Source organism: Astyanax mexicanus, chromosome 15 (assembly GCF_023375975.1).
Source record: "Astyanax mexicanus isolate ESR-SI-001 chromosome 15, AstMex3_surface, whole genome shotgun sequence".
Classification (NCBI taxonomy): Eukaryota; Metazoa; Chordata; class Actinopteri; order Characiformes; family Acestrorhamphidae; genus Astyanax; species Astyanax mexicanus.
Window position 1 is genome coordinate 15,770,087 of NC_064422.1, and position 14,019 is coordinate 15,784,105.

At 39.6% G+C, this 14,019-nt stretch overlaps 1 protein-coding gene across 1 annotated transcript in view; it reads left to right on the forward strand.

Moving 5' to 3' along the window:
* The window catches only part of qrfprb (pyroglutamylated RFamide peptide receptor b), a 33,821-nt gene extending 23,793 nt beyond the window's left edge, over positions 1 to 10,028 (forward strand). Inside the window, exons 5-7 of the mRNA XM_007235442.3 lie at positions 771 to 1,006; positions 2,579 to 2,676; positions 5,422 to 10,028. Of these exons, the coding sequence (XP_007235504.2) occupies positions 771 to 1,006; positions 2,579 to 2,676; positions 5,422 to 5,735 (648 nt within the window). The 3' untranslated portion in view covers positions 5,736 to 10,028. The remainder of the gene's footprint in view (positions 1 to 770; positions 1,007 to 2,578; positions 2,677 to 5,421) is intronic.
* The last annotated feature ends 3,991 nt before the right edge of the window (positions 10,029 to 14,019 follow it).

The window sequence follows — 14,019 nt, forward strand, 5'->3', positions numbered from 1 at the left end:
GGCCAGTGAGTAAAAGCATAAGGTACGTAGGTCAGAGTTTCTAGTAAAGTGGCCAGTGAGTGAGAGAACAAGGTGCATTAGGTGTTTCTAATAAAGTGGCCAGAAAGCAGAAGCGCACTGTAGTAGGTGTTTCTAATATAGTGTAGAGTTAGTGACAGCACAAGGTACATTATATGTTTCTAATAAAGTGGCCAGAGAGAAGAAGCACAAAGTAGGTAGGTGTTTCTATTAAAGTGGCCAAAAAGCAGAAACACAATGTAGAATGTGTTTCTAATAAAGTGGCCAGAAAACGGAAACACAGTGAAGTGGGTGTTTCTAAAAATGTAGTCAGTAAATGGAAGAACAAGGCAATAAATGTTTCCAATAAAGTGACTAGTGAGTGGAAGCACAATGTAGTGTGTGTTTCTAATAAAGTGGACAGTTAATGAAAGCACAAGGTATATCAGGTGTTTCTAATAAACTGGCCAGAGAGAAGAAGCACAAATTAGGTAGATGTTTCTAATAAAGTGATCAGTAAATGGAAGCATAAGACAGTAGGTGTTTCCACTAAAGTGGCCAGTGAGTGGAAACACAATGTTTTGGGAGTTTCTAATAAAGTGGCCAGTAAGTGAAATCTCAAGGCAGGTGTTATTAGGCAAGTGGTCAGAACGTTGAATGCTCAAAATAAGTGTTTTTAATAAAGTGTTCAATTAATAGGAGCACAAGCTAGGTAGGTGTTTCTAATAAAGTGGCCAGTGAATGAAACACTGTTTATGTGTGTGTTCTTCCAGGTGAAGTATGATTTCCTGTATGAGCATCATCACGTGTGCTGTCAGGAGCTGTGGGGTTCGGAGCTTCACCGTAAGATCTACACCACCTTCATCATGGTGGCACTGTTCCTGCTGCCGCTGGCTGCCATGCTCTTCCTCTACACCCGCATCAGCATCGAGCTGTGGATCCGCAAACGAGTCGGAGACGTCTCCGTCCTCAGCACCATGAACCACCGAGAGATCAGCAAGATATCCAGGTACACAGAAGAACCTGTGAAGAACCTACATAATCTATAGAGTCTATAAGAGATTGAACATCTCCATAAAGTCAGATGAGAAATTTGTGTTGATTGAGGCAGCATGCAGTTAGCACCATGCTAATTGCTGAGATATACTGTAAGTTTAGAGCAGTTTAGGCTGTTTAATTGTGGTCATTTAATTGTAGAACATGGCAAATAATGACTGCAGGCAAATTAGATTATTTTCTTAAATCAAATCTATTTAAATGACTGTCCATGCTGTTATATGCAAGTGATCAGATCAGATTTACATGTCTGGCCATTTACAGCTTTCATCACTCTGGATTTGATAAGATCTTTGTTTGTTTCTTGATAATTGATGCAAAGTACATGTTGAAATCTCATTTGAGTGCCCAAAGCGTCCAGAAATCTGAGACAATCTATACAAATCTGATCTTAATCCCATTTCCTTCCATCAAATTTGGCTTAGATACAATTTGAAAAAAAAATCATTTTTCGGCAGCTATTAACAACAGGGCTTTCAAGTCTCACACATTAGGCATGAGACTAATGCATTTCAATCAGTTCACAGGTCACACCATGTATTTCTCACGCACAGAAATTACTAGGACAATGCCCAACAAGGTGATTCTGGACATTAGTTTGGTCCAAACCAAAATAGCAAGTGTGAAAACTGCTGCTGACCATGTTCCAGACCAAGTGAGGTAGTCGATCTGTTTCAGTTACAGTGTGGAAACACTTTTCTAGATGGTTCAGATTTTCCAGGAATTACAGTTAGATGATTCAGTCTATCATCACCCAATAAACAATAAAAGAACAAAAAATCCAACTCCTCTTGATGTGTAGAGAAATCATGCAGCAGGTACAAAAGGTTACTCTGGTGACTCCTGTATCTACTGTAACTGTAGATTAATCCTCATTTGTAAGAAATAAATAAAATAAAACTAGTATAACTAATCATCTTAACATCATGACAAAATGCGTGAATCAAATGGGCAATCAAAATGTACAGTACCAGTTTTTAGTTGAATTATTGAATTTTAGATTCTTTAAAGTAGCACCTCTTGCTTAGATGACAGCTTTGCTCATCTTGGGTTAACTACTTGAATTTCTTAATGTGTTTGAGAGCATCAGTTGTACAGTTGTGAAGAGGTAGAGTTGGTATACAGTGAATAACTCTATTTGAGTAATGTTCTAATCCATATTATGGTAAGAACTGCTTAACTAAGTAAAGAAAAAAATAAGGTCAGTCAATCAGAAATATTTTAAGGACTTTGAAAGTCCTCAAATGCATTCGCAAAGACCATCAAAAACATTATGATGAAACTGGCACTCATCAGGACCGCCCCAGGAAAGGAAGACCAAGAGTTGCTCCTTACAGGATAAGTTCATCAGAGTTACCATCCTCAAAAAAACGCAAGTTAACAGCTTAACCCCAGATAAATGCAACCCACATAAATACTTCACATATTTTAATGTATTTTTGTTTGTTTAACACTTTTAAGTTACTACATGATTCATTATTATGTGTTTCTTCATAGTCTGGTTTTGTTTGCTGTTTTTGAACAGGAAGAAAAAACGTGCCGTCAAGATGATGATCACAATCGTTCTGATGTTCACCATCTGCTGGGCCCCTTTCCACACTGTCCACATGCTGTTTGAATATAGTGAGTATACATTTGACAGTAAAAAAGCACCATTCGGAAAACACTACATCTCAGAAAACATCACTGTTTTGTATATCAGTGCATTAATGTTCTCTGGTCACTTTTATTAGAAACACCTCCCCAAATGGGGTAGATGTTTAAAAGTATATGTTTCCGATAAAGTGGGCAGTACGTGGAAGCACAAAATAGAACAGGTGCTTCAAATGAAGTGGGCAGTGAGTAGAAGTTCAACTTAAGTATGTGTTTCCAGTAAATTGGCCAGTGAGTGGATGATTTTTTTTTATTAGGAGTAAAGCTAATTACCTGCACTGTGTTCCTCAATGAAAAGCTGCTCCTCCGTGACGCAGTTGGCCTAGAGGGTGTGATGGAAAGCAATTTTTCTTGAGCAAATTGTACAATAGGCCCCCTCAGCCTCTTTGTGCAACTGTAAAAGGTGCAGCTGATGCCCATGGCATGAAAAAGGACAATAAGGTTAAAAGCAGACTGTTTTTTTTTTTTTTTAGAGGTGGCAGAGAGTAGCTTAGAGCACTGAATGTGTTTTTTCAGAAAAACTCTCATCCACAGAGGTAAGAAAGCATGCTTGTTCAGTAATGTTGACAATAAGTACCTTTGCGTTCTACAGTAAAACTACATAATAAATCACACAACAAAGCAGAAAAAATACTTTCCTCCCGAGATATCACATATTTTACACAGATAACAAGAGTAGCAACTTCAGTCACCTGTAGAGGGCAGTGTCAGAGTAAGGAATTACAAGGTCTTTCACCAGGAGGAACCCAACACTAATCTGTCTGCTCTGAACATCACGTCTTGTCACATAAACACTTGCAAGAACTGGAGTATGACAAGCAAAACACACCTTTTTTTCTCTCAAAATGGATGTCCAATAAAAAATACAAGTGATATGGACTGTTTGTGTGCTGATTTTTAGCAAAAAGACACAAAAAAAAACAAAATCTCATGTCAGATTCTCCCACTGAGCTGAGTGGATTTCTGCAGCTCCTCCAGAGTGACTATGGGCCTCTTGGCTGCTTCTCTGATCAGTGCTCTCCTTGCTCAATCTGTCAGTATGGGTGAATGGCCATGACTTGGTAGGTTTGCAGTTGTAGGATACTTTTTCCATTTTTGGATGATGGATTGAACAATACTTGGACATGTTTTTATAACATAACCCTGCTTTAGATTTCTCCACACTTTTATCTCTGACCTGTCTGGTGAGTTCCTTGGACTTTGTGATGCTGTTTGTTCACTAGTGTTCTCTAAAAACCACAGAGGTCTTCACAGAACAGGTTTTTGTATAATGATACTGAGACTAAATTACACAGAGCTGGACTCTATTAAATTATTAAATGACTTCTGAAGGCAAGTGATTGCACTGGATTTAAATTAGTAAAGGGGACTAATTACTTTTGCACACTTTTCAGATTTATATTTTATTAAACTTTTGACAAACTTCCATAATGGATGCCCAGTAAAAACAAGTAATATTGGATGTTCGTAAGCTGATTTGTGGTATGTTATTGTTATATAACTCTGCCCTCAGCTTCTTCCTCACCCTGTGTCTCTGTGTCTCTGTGTCACCCAGATCTCAGTTGATATGATTAAAAAATATTAAGGACGTAGTCAGGGATGCACTAAATATTTGGCAACTGAAAAACTTGGCAACCAAAAATATTCGGCTGAAAATGGCACAAAAGTTTTAGAAAAACTATAATTTATAATACAGTACATAATTTATACTGATAAACAGATTTGTAATTTGTTCAGTGGTGAAAAAGTGACAAATTTAATCATGTGGTGTTGTTATTTTTGTCGCATTAACAGACAGCGAATAAAGTTATTTTTTTGTGAGTCTGATGTTGCATAAAATGGCCAGTGTGGTCTACAGTAGTCGCTAGCCAGCCAGCTAATTTTACCGTAGTAGCATTTATACTCTGTTTTAGACAGAGTATAGACTTGTAACATTTATTTGTTTGTTAATAAAATACGTGATGAGTGGCTGCACTGTAAACTTAATGAAGGCAGTCTGAGACACTTGGTCGAAGGTGCGTAAGGTGCGGGTGTGAGTCTGGCTCTGCCTCTGGCCTCTAATGAGCTCTTATGGTTCTGGTTGCAAATTTAACAACATAGTGAACATTTTTGGCTTAATTTCTCATGCTTGCCAATCCATTGGCTGTATATTATAATGTACTCTCGTTGTGCCAATCAGAATTTCTGAAACACATGCCGGTGAACAGCTAAAGGAAAACACTCCAAATAAACACATTAATTTAGGAATTACTCATGAGCTCCCCCTAGTGACTGGACAACACCAATGACAGAGGTATTTCCTCACTACAAGTTCTCTGACATTAGGTCTAGGGATGCTTCGAAACAAAACCAAACCAAAAAAACGAAATATTTTTGTTGAAGGCTGTAAAACGAACATTGGTTTTCACATTTTTATTACATTTGCCTCTTTTTCACCACTAAATAAATTACAGAGCCTAAATTTATAATTGCCACCAGTGCTGAACAGTAGATAAAACACTACAAAAAAACTTAAAATAGTCATTGTTGAGTAAGGATTTTATGTCTTTTTTCTAAAACCGATTATTGGCCAAATATTTTTGGTTGCCAAATGTTCTGTGCATTCCAAACTATGTTCTTAATCTTTTTACAGTCAAGATCCTGAGGGGGTGTTTCCAAGTGCTGCTATTGTCTCTTTATTTGCTCTGTCTTTCTCTCTCTTTCTCTCGTATCCAGATGACCTGGAGTCGAAGTACGACGATGTGACTCTGAACATGATCATCGCTGTGGTGCAGGCCATCGGCTTCTCCAACTCCTTCAACAACCCCATCGTCTACGCCTTCATGAACGAGAACTTTAAGAAGAGCTGCGTCTCCACGCTCTCAGCCTGTCTGCGCCGACCCCGGCGGCTAGATGGCGCTCCCGAGAGAGCAAACCTCAGCGTGCAGTTCTCCAGACCACTAAAACGACAAGCGTTTATGGGAAACGACTCGGCTAACATGGATCAGAACGGGGGGAGCAGCAGGACCTCTGAACTTCCAGCCACGTAAAAATATCGGCTGGTGACAATTCAGAACAATTCAGAACTGCAAACAAGCGTCAAACCTTTTAGTGACATTTTCTGGGTCTGGGTCATTTTACTTCATCACAGAACCAGAGAACTGCTTTGGACTCGGGCTCAAGTTTCTGTGCTGGAGTCTATGGTTCTGAATCAACACCATGAGCTTGATTTAGAGTTTATATACTGTATAAAGCTCACATAGACTATGTCTATTAAAGAATGAGGATGAAGTACTGGAGCGGGTTAAATGTGAATAAGATTATGCTTGCGATATTCATCCATCAGTACAGGTCAACCACCTGTAACCTGCGTTGATGAATGCTATTTTTGCTATGTTTATTTACTTTATTTATATAGTTATAAATAAAGACTGAAAGGACATTTAGGAATCATTATATTTTTGGCTTTGTTGCATAAACTTTCAACAAAGCCCTGTGAAGTCCCTCAAGGTTCTATTTTAGGGTCTATGCTTTTTTATACGCTACTTTTTGGCAATGTCATTGAGAAACTCAAGATCAGTTTCCATAGCTATGCTGATTAAACTCAATCAAAAACATTTTTATCACCGTGTTCTAGGTGACAAAGTCTTACATTGTTGATGTCATGAAGAACCTTTGTTTTTAATTTACTTCTGGACACAACATAAATCTTGGTTGTTCTTGTGCATTGTGTCACAAGTGGGTTTTACATCCACTAAGTTTTTGTGAATTTTAAAAATGCATAATAATTTTACAAAGACCAAAAAAAAAAAAAATCTCAAAGTTTTTAAAGCTAAATTGAGAAAAAAAGAGATGGAAACGTTTTTTGTTTTTTTTTAAATAAATGATGACGTATCAAGCTGTAAGAACCTCTGGCACATCTGGAAATATGACATTTTTCAATAGATCCGTTCTTTTGCCTGACATACATTGTATACATAATGATAACCTGGCTAACACCATATGTCTCCATATCTCTCCTCCCCTCTCCATCCCATACTACCCTATACTCCCCTACACCCCCTGTACTCTCCTACACCGCTTATACTCCCCTACTATACTCCTTCTCTTCCTATACTACACTATAATACCATATATTGCCCTATACTACCCTATTCTCCCTATACTACCATACACTGTCCTATACTACCCTATACTCCCTATACTACCATATACTGTCCTGTACTCCCTATTCTCCCTATACTACACTATACTACCATACACTGCCCCATACTACCCTATACTACACTATACTATTATATACTGTCCTGTACTCCCTATACTACACTATACTACCATACACTGCCCCATACTACCCTATACTAACACTATACTATTATATACTGTCCTGTACTCCCTATACTACACTATACTACCATACACTGCCCGATTCTATCCTGTTCTCCCTATACTACACTATACTATCATATACTGTCATGTATACCCTATTCTCCCTATATTACACTATGCTACCATAAACTGACCTATACTACCCTACTTTCACTATACTAAACTATACTACCATACACTGCCCTATACTACTCTTTACTGCCCTATACCTAAACTACACTATACCTCCCTATACTCCTTACAGTACACTATACTACCATACACTGCCCTATACTCCCTATACTAGACTACACAACCATAAACTGCCCTATTTTCACTATAATACACAACACTAACCTATACTACCCTTCATTGCCCTATACTACACTATACATCATGTCCCCTGTATTGCCCTATACCTACACTAGCCTATATTACTCTTTACTACCCTATACTCCCTTAACTACACTATTCTTCCCTATACTCCTCATACTACACTATACTACCATTCACTGCCCTATACTCCCTATAATACACGATACTACCATATACTGTCCTATACTACACTATACAACCATACACTGCCCCATACTACCCTATTTTCACTATACTACACAATACTACCGTTTACTACCCTTTATTGCCCTATATTACACTATACATCATGTCCCCTGTATTGTCCTATACCTCCGTACACTAGCCTATATTTTGCACAAAGTTCTATTTTATATTTACCAGACAACTACAGAAACTCCAGGGCCAGGAAAGGTTTTGTTCTGACGACACTTCCGTGAAGGTCATCTGAATCTTTTCATATTTGTATCATCTTTCATATTTGATTTGTCTTTGTTTCTTGTCTTTCTTTGTTAAATATTTCAGGCCTGTGGTGTTTTTGTGCTTGTGCTGGAGTAAGACAGGAGAATGAAAGCTGCTGATCGATGCTTGTGCTTTATTGTGTTCTAAAGAGCTTCTGAAGTCCATGCATGAAGTGTAGCAAAGCTAATGTCCTACTTCTGAATCACCCCGGCTCTTTCAAAGAGCCCATCAAGCTGAGGCTATGGATGCAGATTAGAGTAAATAAGACTCTTGAAGATATTTTCAGAGGCGAGCCCACCTCACTGAGTGGCTTAGTGATGGCTGAGCCTCCAAACTAAGCTTCACATTACATATAACTACCAGCCTGTGTCACATTCATGCAAAATATGTTATGTATAAATGCTGCAATGAAAACTGTAGAGGGTATCCACCTGTTCCACTTGTAGGAACACCAGCAGGAACAATGGTACACTTGCAGGAATATGTTCTACGGTACACAAAGAGGAACACAAATCTCCTCCTGTAGGAGCTCTTGTATACCTACAGGAATATAGCTACACCTAAAGGAACCTTGAGACTCCTGTAGAAGCTCTGCTATACCTACAGGAACAAACCTACAGGAATATTTAGACTCCTGTAGAAGCTCTGATTTACCTACGGGAACATTGAAACTCCTGTAGAAGCTCTGGTAAACCAACAGGAACATTGAGACTCCTGTAGAAGCTCTGCTATATCTACAGGAACCAACCTACAGGAACATTAAGACTCCTGTAGAAGCTCTGGTATACCTACAGGAACATTGAGACTCCTGTAGATGCTCTGCTATATCTACAGGAACCTTGAAACTCCTGTAGAAGCTCTGCCATACCTACATGAACCAACCTACAGGAACATTGAGACTCCTGTAGAAGCTCTGCTACACCTACAGGAACATTGAGACTCCTGTAGAAGCTCTGCTACACCTACAGGAACATTGAGACTCCTGTAGAAGCTCTGCTACACCTACAGGAACCTTGAAACTCCTGTAAAAAGCTCTGCTATACCTACAGGAACCAACCTGCAGGAACACGAACCAACCTACAGGAGACTACTGTAGAAGCTCTGGTATACCTACAGGAACATTGAGACTCCTGTAGAAGCTCTGTTCTATCTACAGGAACCTTAAAACACCTGTAAAAGCTCTGCTACACCTACAGGAACCAACCTACAGGAACAGGAACTAACCTACAGGAGACTCCTGTAGAAGCTCTGGTATACCTACAGGAACATTGAGACTCCTGTAGAAGCTCTGCTCTATCTATAGGAACCTTAAAACTCCTGTAAAAGCTCTGCTATACCTACAGGAACCAACCTACAGGAGACTCCTGTAGAAGCTCTGGTTTACCTACAGGAACATTGAAACTCCTGTAGAAGCTCTGCTACACCTACAGGAACATTGAGACTCCTGTAGAAGCTCTGCTACACCTACAGGAACGTTGAAACTCCGGTAGAAACTCTGCTATATCTACAGAAACCAGCCTACATGAACCTTGAGACTCTTGTAAAAGCTCTGCTACACCTACAGGAACATTGATACTTTTATAGAAGGTCTGGTATACCTACAGGAATCTTAAAACTCCTGTAGAAGCTCTGGTATACCTACAGGAATCTTGAGACTCCTGTAGAAGTTCTGATATACATACAAGGACAATTGCCTTTCACTAATTGCCCTAGTGAAACACTGGCACACCTACATGAACTACAGGAACACTTCAGAATGCTTATATACCAGCAGGAATGGTGGCACACCTACAGGAGCACTCGTATACCAGCAGGAACTCAGGCCTCGGACCTGGGACACATGCAAAACCAATGGTAGACATATCTGAAATGCTTATATGCTTACAGGAACACTTGTTGACCTGCAGGAACACTGGTAGATCTATCAAAATTCTGAAACATCTGCAGGAACACTGGCAAACCTACATGAACATTTGCACATCTACAGAAAAAACTGGTAAAACTGGTAGACCTGGTACGCCAGGAGGAATGTTGGTACACCCACATGAGCATTTGTACACTTGTACATTACAAAGAGAATATTTTGTCTTGGATGCTGAGCGTTTTATAGGTTGATGTTTTGTTTCCTTCACCAATAAATCTCATTTGTATTCTGTGTATATTTTGTATATATAGTGTGTTTTTGTGCAAATACATTTTGCAGGTGTGTTCTGTATATACTGTGTTTGTTATATTTTTTTCAGCAGTGGTTTACAGCATGGCTGAGGTGAGTTAGGCTGAAATGTGCTAAATGCGCTAAAATGTAACTGCTAGTATTGATCACAACCTCATTGTGATCCCACAGATCCAAATATTGAAATGGATGAAAAATAAAAGCAGAATGAATGTCAGCATTTGAGTTGAGCTCACAGCATCTCTCTGTAGCTTTCAGATTGTATTTGCAGATTTGGGATTTAGGGGGTTCCTGATACTGTTTTTATTTGTTATATAAAAGCGTAATCAAAAACTCTGTATTCTGTTTAACTGTAGCTGGCATTCACTAATTTGCTGTTATTAACCCTAATTAGCTTTAATATCGGACATCTGCTCTACTCTGACGGGAGTGTTGATTCTGAGCAGCGGGATGCTGAAGGAGAAATGAAAGAGAGAGAAAGAACAGATGGAGGCTGTGAATTAGTCTTAGGAGGTGTTTCATATAATAAGACGGGACTCTGCTCAAGCTGATGTCCAAAAGTGTCCTCAAATTTGCCTGAAATGTGTTTAATTATTAGTTTAATTATGTTTACTTTATTAAATCCTGCATACTTTTAAATCCTTCTTTTATCTACAAGGTGGTGCAGCTAGCTACAGGTGCATCTCAAAAAATTAGAATATCATTGAAAAGTTACTTTATTTCAGTAATTCTGTTCGAAATGTGAAACTCATATATTATATATGTATTACACATAGAGCGATCTGTTTTAAGCTTTTATTTTATTTTATTGTTGATGATTTTGGCTTACAGCCAATGAAAACCCAAAAATCAGTGCATCAGAAAATATAGAAGGAATATTATATAAGACTAATTGGTACTGTTGGCAGTGTGGGCAGTGTGCCAAATCCTGCTGGGAAATGAAATCCACATCTCCATAAAAGTTGTCAGCAGAGGGAAGCATGAAGTGCTGTAAGATTTTACAGCAAAACACTGCACTGACTTTAGACTTGATAATAAAACACAGTGGATCAACACCAGCAGAAGACATGTCTCTCCAAACCATCACTGATCATCAGTAACTTTTACATTTTATTTGGAAATCAAGAGAGCAGAGTCTGGAAGAAGAGTGGAGAGACACACAGTTCAAGCTGCTGGAGGTCTAGTGTGAAGTTTCCACCAATCAGTGATGGTTTGGAGAGACATGTCATCTGCTGGTGTGAACATGCCTGTGTTGACAAACCCCTTACAATACAGGTGCTGGTCAACGAATTAGAATAATTTGAAATAGTGCAATCATGAAATTCTTTGAATGCATTTTTTGTGCAGAAAGCAAATCAGGTGTTCACTGCACCTGTCCTACTCGTTAGACTAATCACAGAACTCGTTACCTGGAAAAAAAATTGCTCAGCTGAGCTTTCCAAATGGCCCATTTAGGCCATTTAACTGTGACACTGTTGTTTTATTGAATTAGAATAATGGAGAAACCGTTTCATTGAATTAGAATAATTTTTATTATAATTACAATCATCACTTTCTCAGTATTTTGTGGCTGCCCCCTTGGCTTGTATGACTGCCTGAAGTCTCCGCGGCATCGACTTGACCAGCTTGTCGCAAGTTTCCGCACTCACAGCTTCCCAGGCAGTGGCGATGTTCTGCTTCAGTTGGTCCAGCGTAGTAGGCTTTCTGTCGCGAATTTTCCGCTTGACGATGGCCCAAAGGTTTTCAATGACATTGAGGTCAGGCGAGTTGGCCGGCCATGCCAAAACTTCAAGCTGTTTTTTAGTGAACCAATCTTTGGTCGACTTTGCCGCATGAGCCGGTGCAAGATCCTGTTGAAATATGAATTCTTCTTCGCCGAACTGTTCCTCAACAGTCGGAATCAGGAACGTTTCCAGAACATCTTGATATACGGCAGCATTGACAGTCTTCTTGAGGAAGCAGAGTTTCCCTACACCTCGAGCGGACATGCATCCCCAGACCATAACGCTCTGGGGAAACTTGACGGATCTTTTCACGCACTCGTGGTTGTAGGTTTCGCCACCACGACCCCAGACACGAGGACCTTGGTCACCGAAGGAGATGCAGAAGCGTGATTCGTCACTGAAGACCACTTTCTGCCAGTCTTCAGCAGTCCACTCGCCGTGTTCTTTGGCCCACTTCAGCCGTTTCTCCATTTGTTTCTTGTTCAGCATCGGTTTTACTGCTGGAACGCCAGATTTGAAGCCGAGTTCGCGCAGACGACGGTAAGTGGTTGATCTGGAGACGTCAGCGCCGGTCTGCTTGTTCCACAAGTCGGTGAGCTCGGAAGTGGACTTGAACCGGTTGCTGACTGCGATCTTTCTCAGCTGCTTGTTGTCGCGAGCAGAAGTTTTTCGGACGCTGGAACAGTTGGTGCGCTTGCTGCAGTTTTTCTTGAGAGCTTTGCAGACGGAAGACTGGCTGATGCCGAGCTGCTCAGCAATTTTAGTTTGGGTCAAGCCTTGTTGGCGAATGGCTTGAATTTGAGCCACTATTCCGGTTGAGAGGTCGCGCTGCTTACCCATGATTGATTTTACAACTTAGAAATTCTACTCAACCCTGACTTTATACTGCACAGTGAACACTCTTCACAGAAAACAAAAATTCGAGCATTTATTCTAATTCAATGAAACGGTTTCTCCATTATTCTAATTCAATAAAACAACAGTGTCACAGTTAAATGGCCTAAATGGGCCTTTTGGAAAGCTCAGCTGAGCAAATTTTTTTCCAGGTAACGAGTTCTGTGATTAGTCTAACGAGTAGGACAGGTGCGGTGAACACCTGATTTGCTTTCTGCACAAAAAATGCATTCAAAGAATTTCATGATTGCACTATTTCAAATTATTCTAATTCGTTGACCAGCACCTGTATAACAATGAATGTTTGACAGTTGACGTCAGCCTAAGTTGGTATCAGTCAGTGGCGCACTTGTGTTTTCTGTTGCCAAGGTAGCAATATGTCAGAAATGTACCTGAACACACCTTATTACGAGACCATCACTCCCAACTCCTTTGCTCTTTAAACGATTTAGCTTTATCTATCTTTTACTTCCTTCCTAACTCTGAGCAGCTTCCCTGTCCCTCCTGAAGAAAAGCGTCCCGACAGCATGATGCTGCCACCACCATGTTTCACAGGATGGTGTGTCCAGGGTAATGAGCAGTATTACGTTTCTGCCACACACACAGAGTTTTGCATTAAGGCCAAAAAGTTTTTTGTACATATCTGAGTTGTGGATTTCTGCAGCTCCTCCAGAGTGACCATGGGTTTCTCCTTGCTCCTTGATCTGTCAGTTTGGGTGGGCAGCCATGTCTTGGTAGGTTTGCAGTTGTAGAATACTTTTTTCATTTTTGAATGATGGATTGAAGAGTGCTTCTTGGGATGCTCAAAGCATGGGATATGTTTTTACAACCTAATGCTGCTTTAAACTATTATGTCTGACATGTCTGATGATTCCTGAAGTCTTTATGATGCTGGTTGTTCACTAGTGTTCTCTAACCAACCACTGAGGTCTTCACAGAACAGCTGTTTATATTTATACTGAGACTAAACTACACACAGCTAAACTCTATTAACGTATTAAGTGACTTCTGAAGGGAATTTATTGCACTGGATTTTATTTAGGGGTTTCAGCGTCATACTTTTTAGATTTTTATTTGGTTAAAATTTGAAAACCATGTATCATTTTTGTTCCACTTAACAATTATGTGCTCCTTTGTGTTGGTCTATCACTTAAAATCTCAATAAAATACAAGTTTGTGGCTCTAAGGTGACAAAACGTGAAAAAGTTCTGCCTAAGTTGTATTCAGTCGGTGGTGCACTTGTGTTTTCCATTGATAACATGTCAGAAATGTACCTGAACTACCACACCCATCATTGTAGCTACATTCACAAGTGCCTTTGCTATTTAAATGATTTAGCTCTATCTATCTTCCTATCAA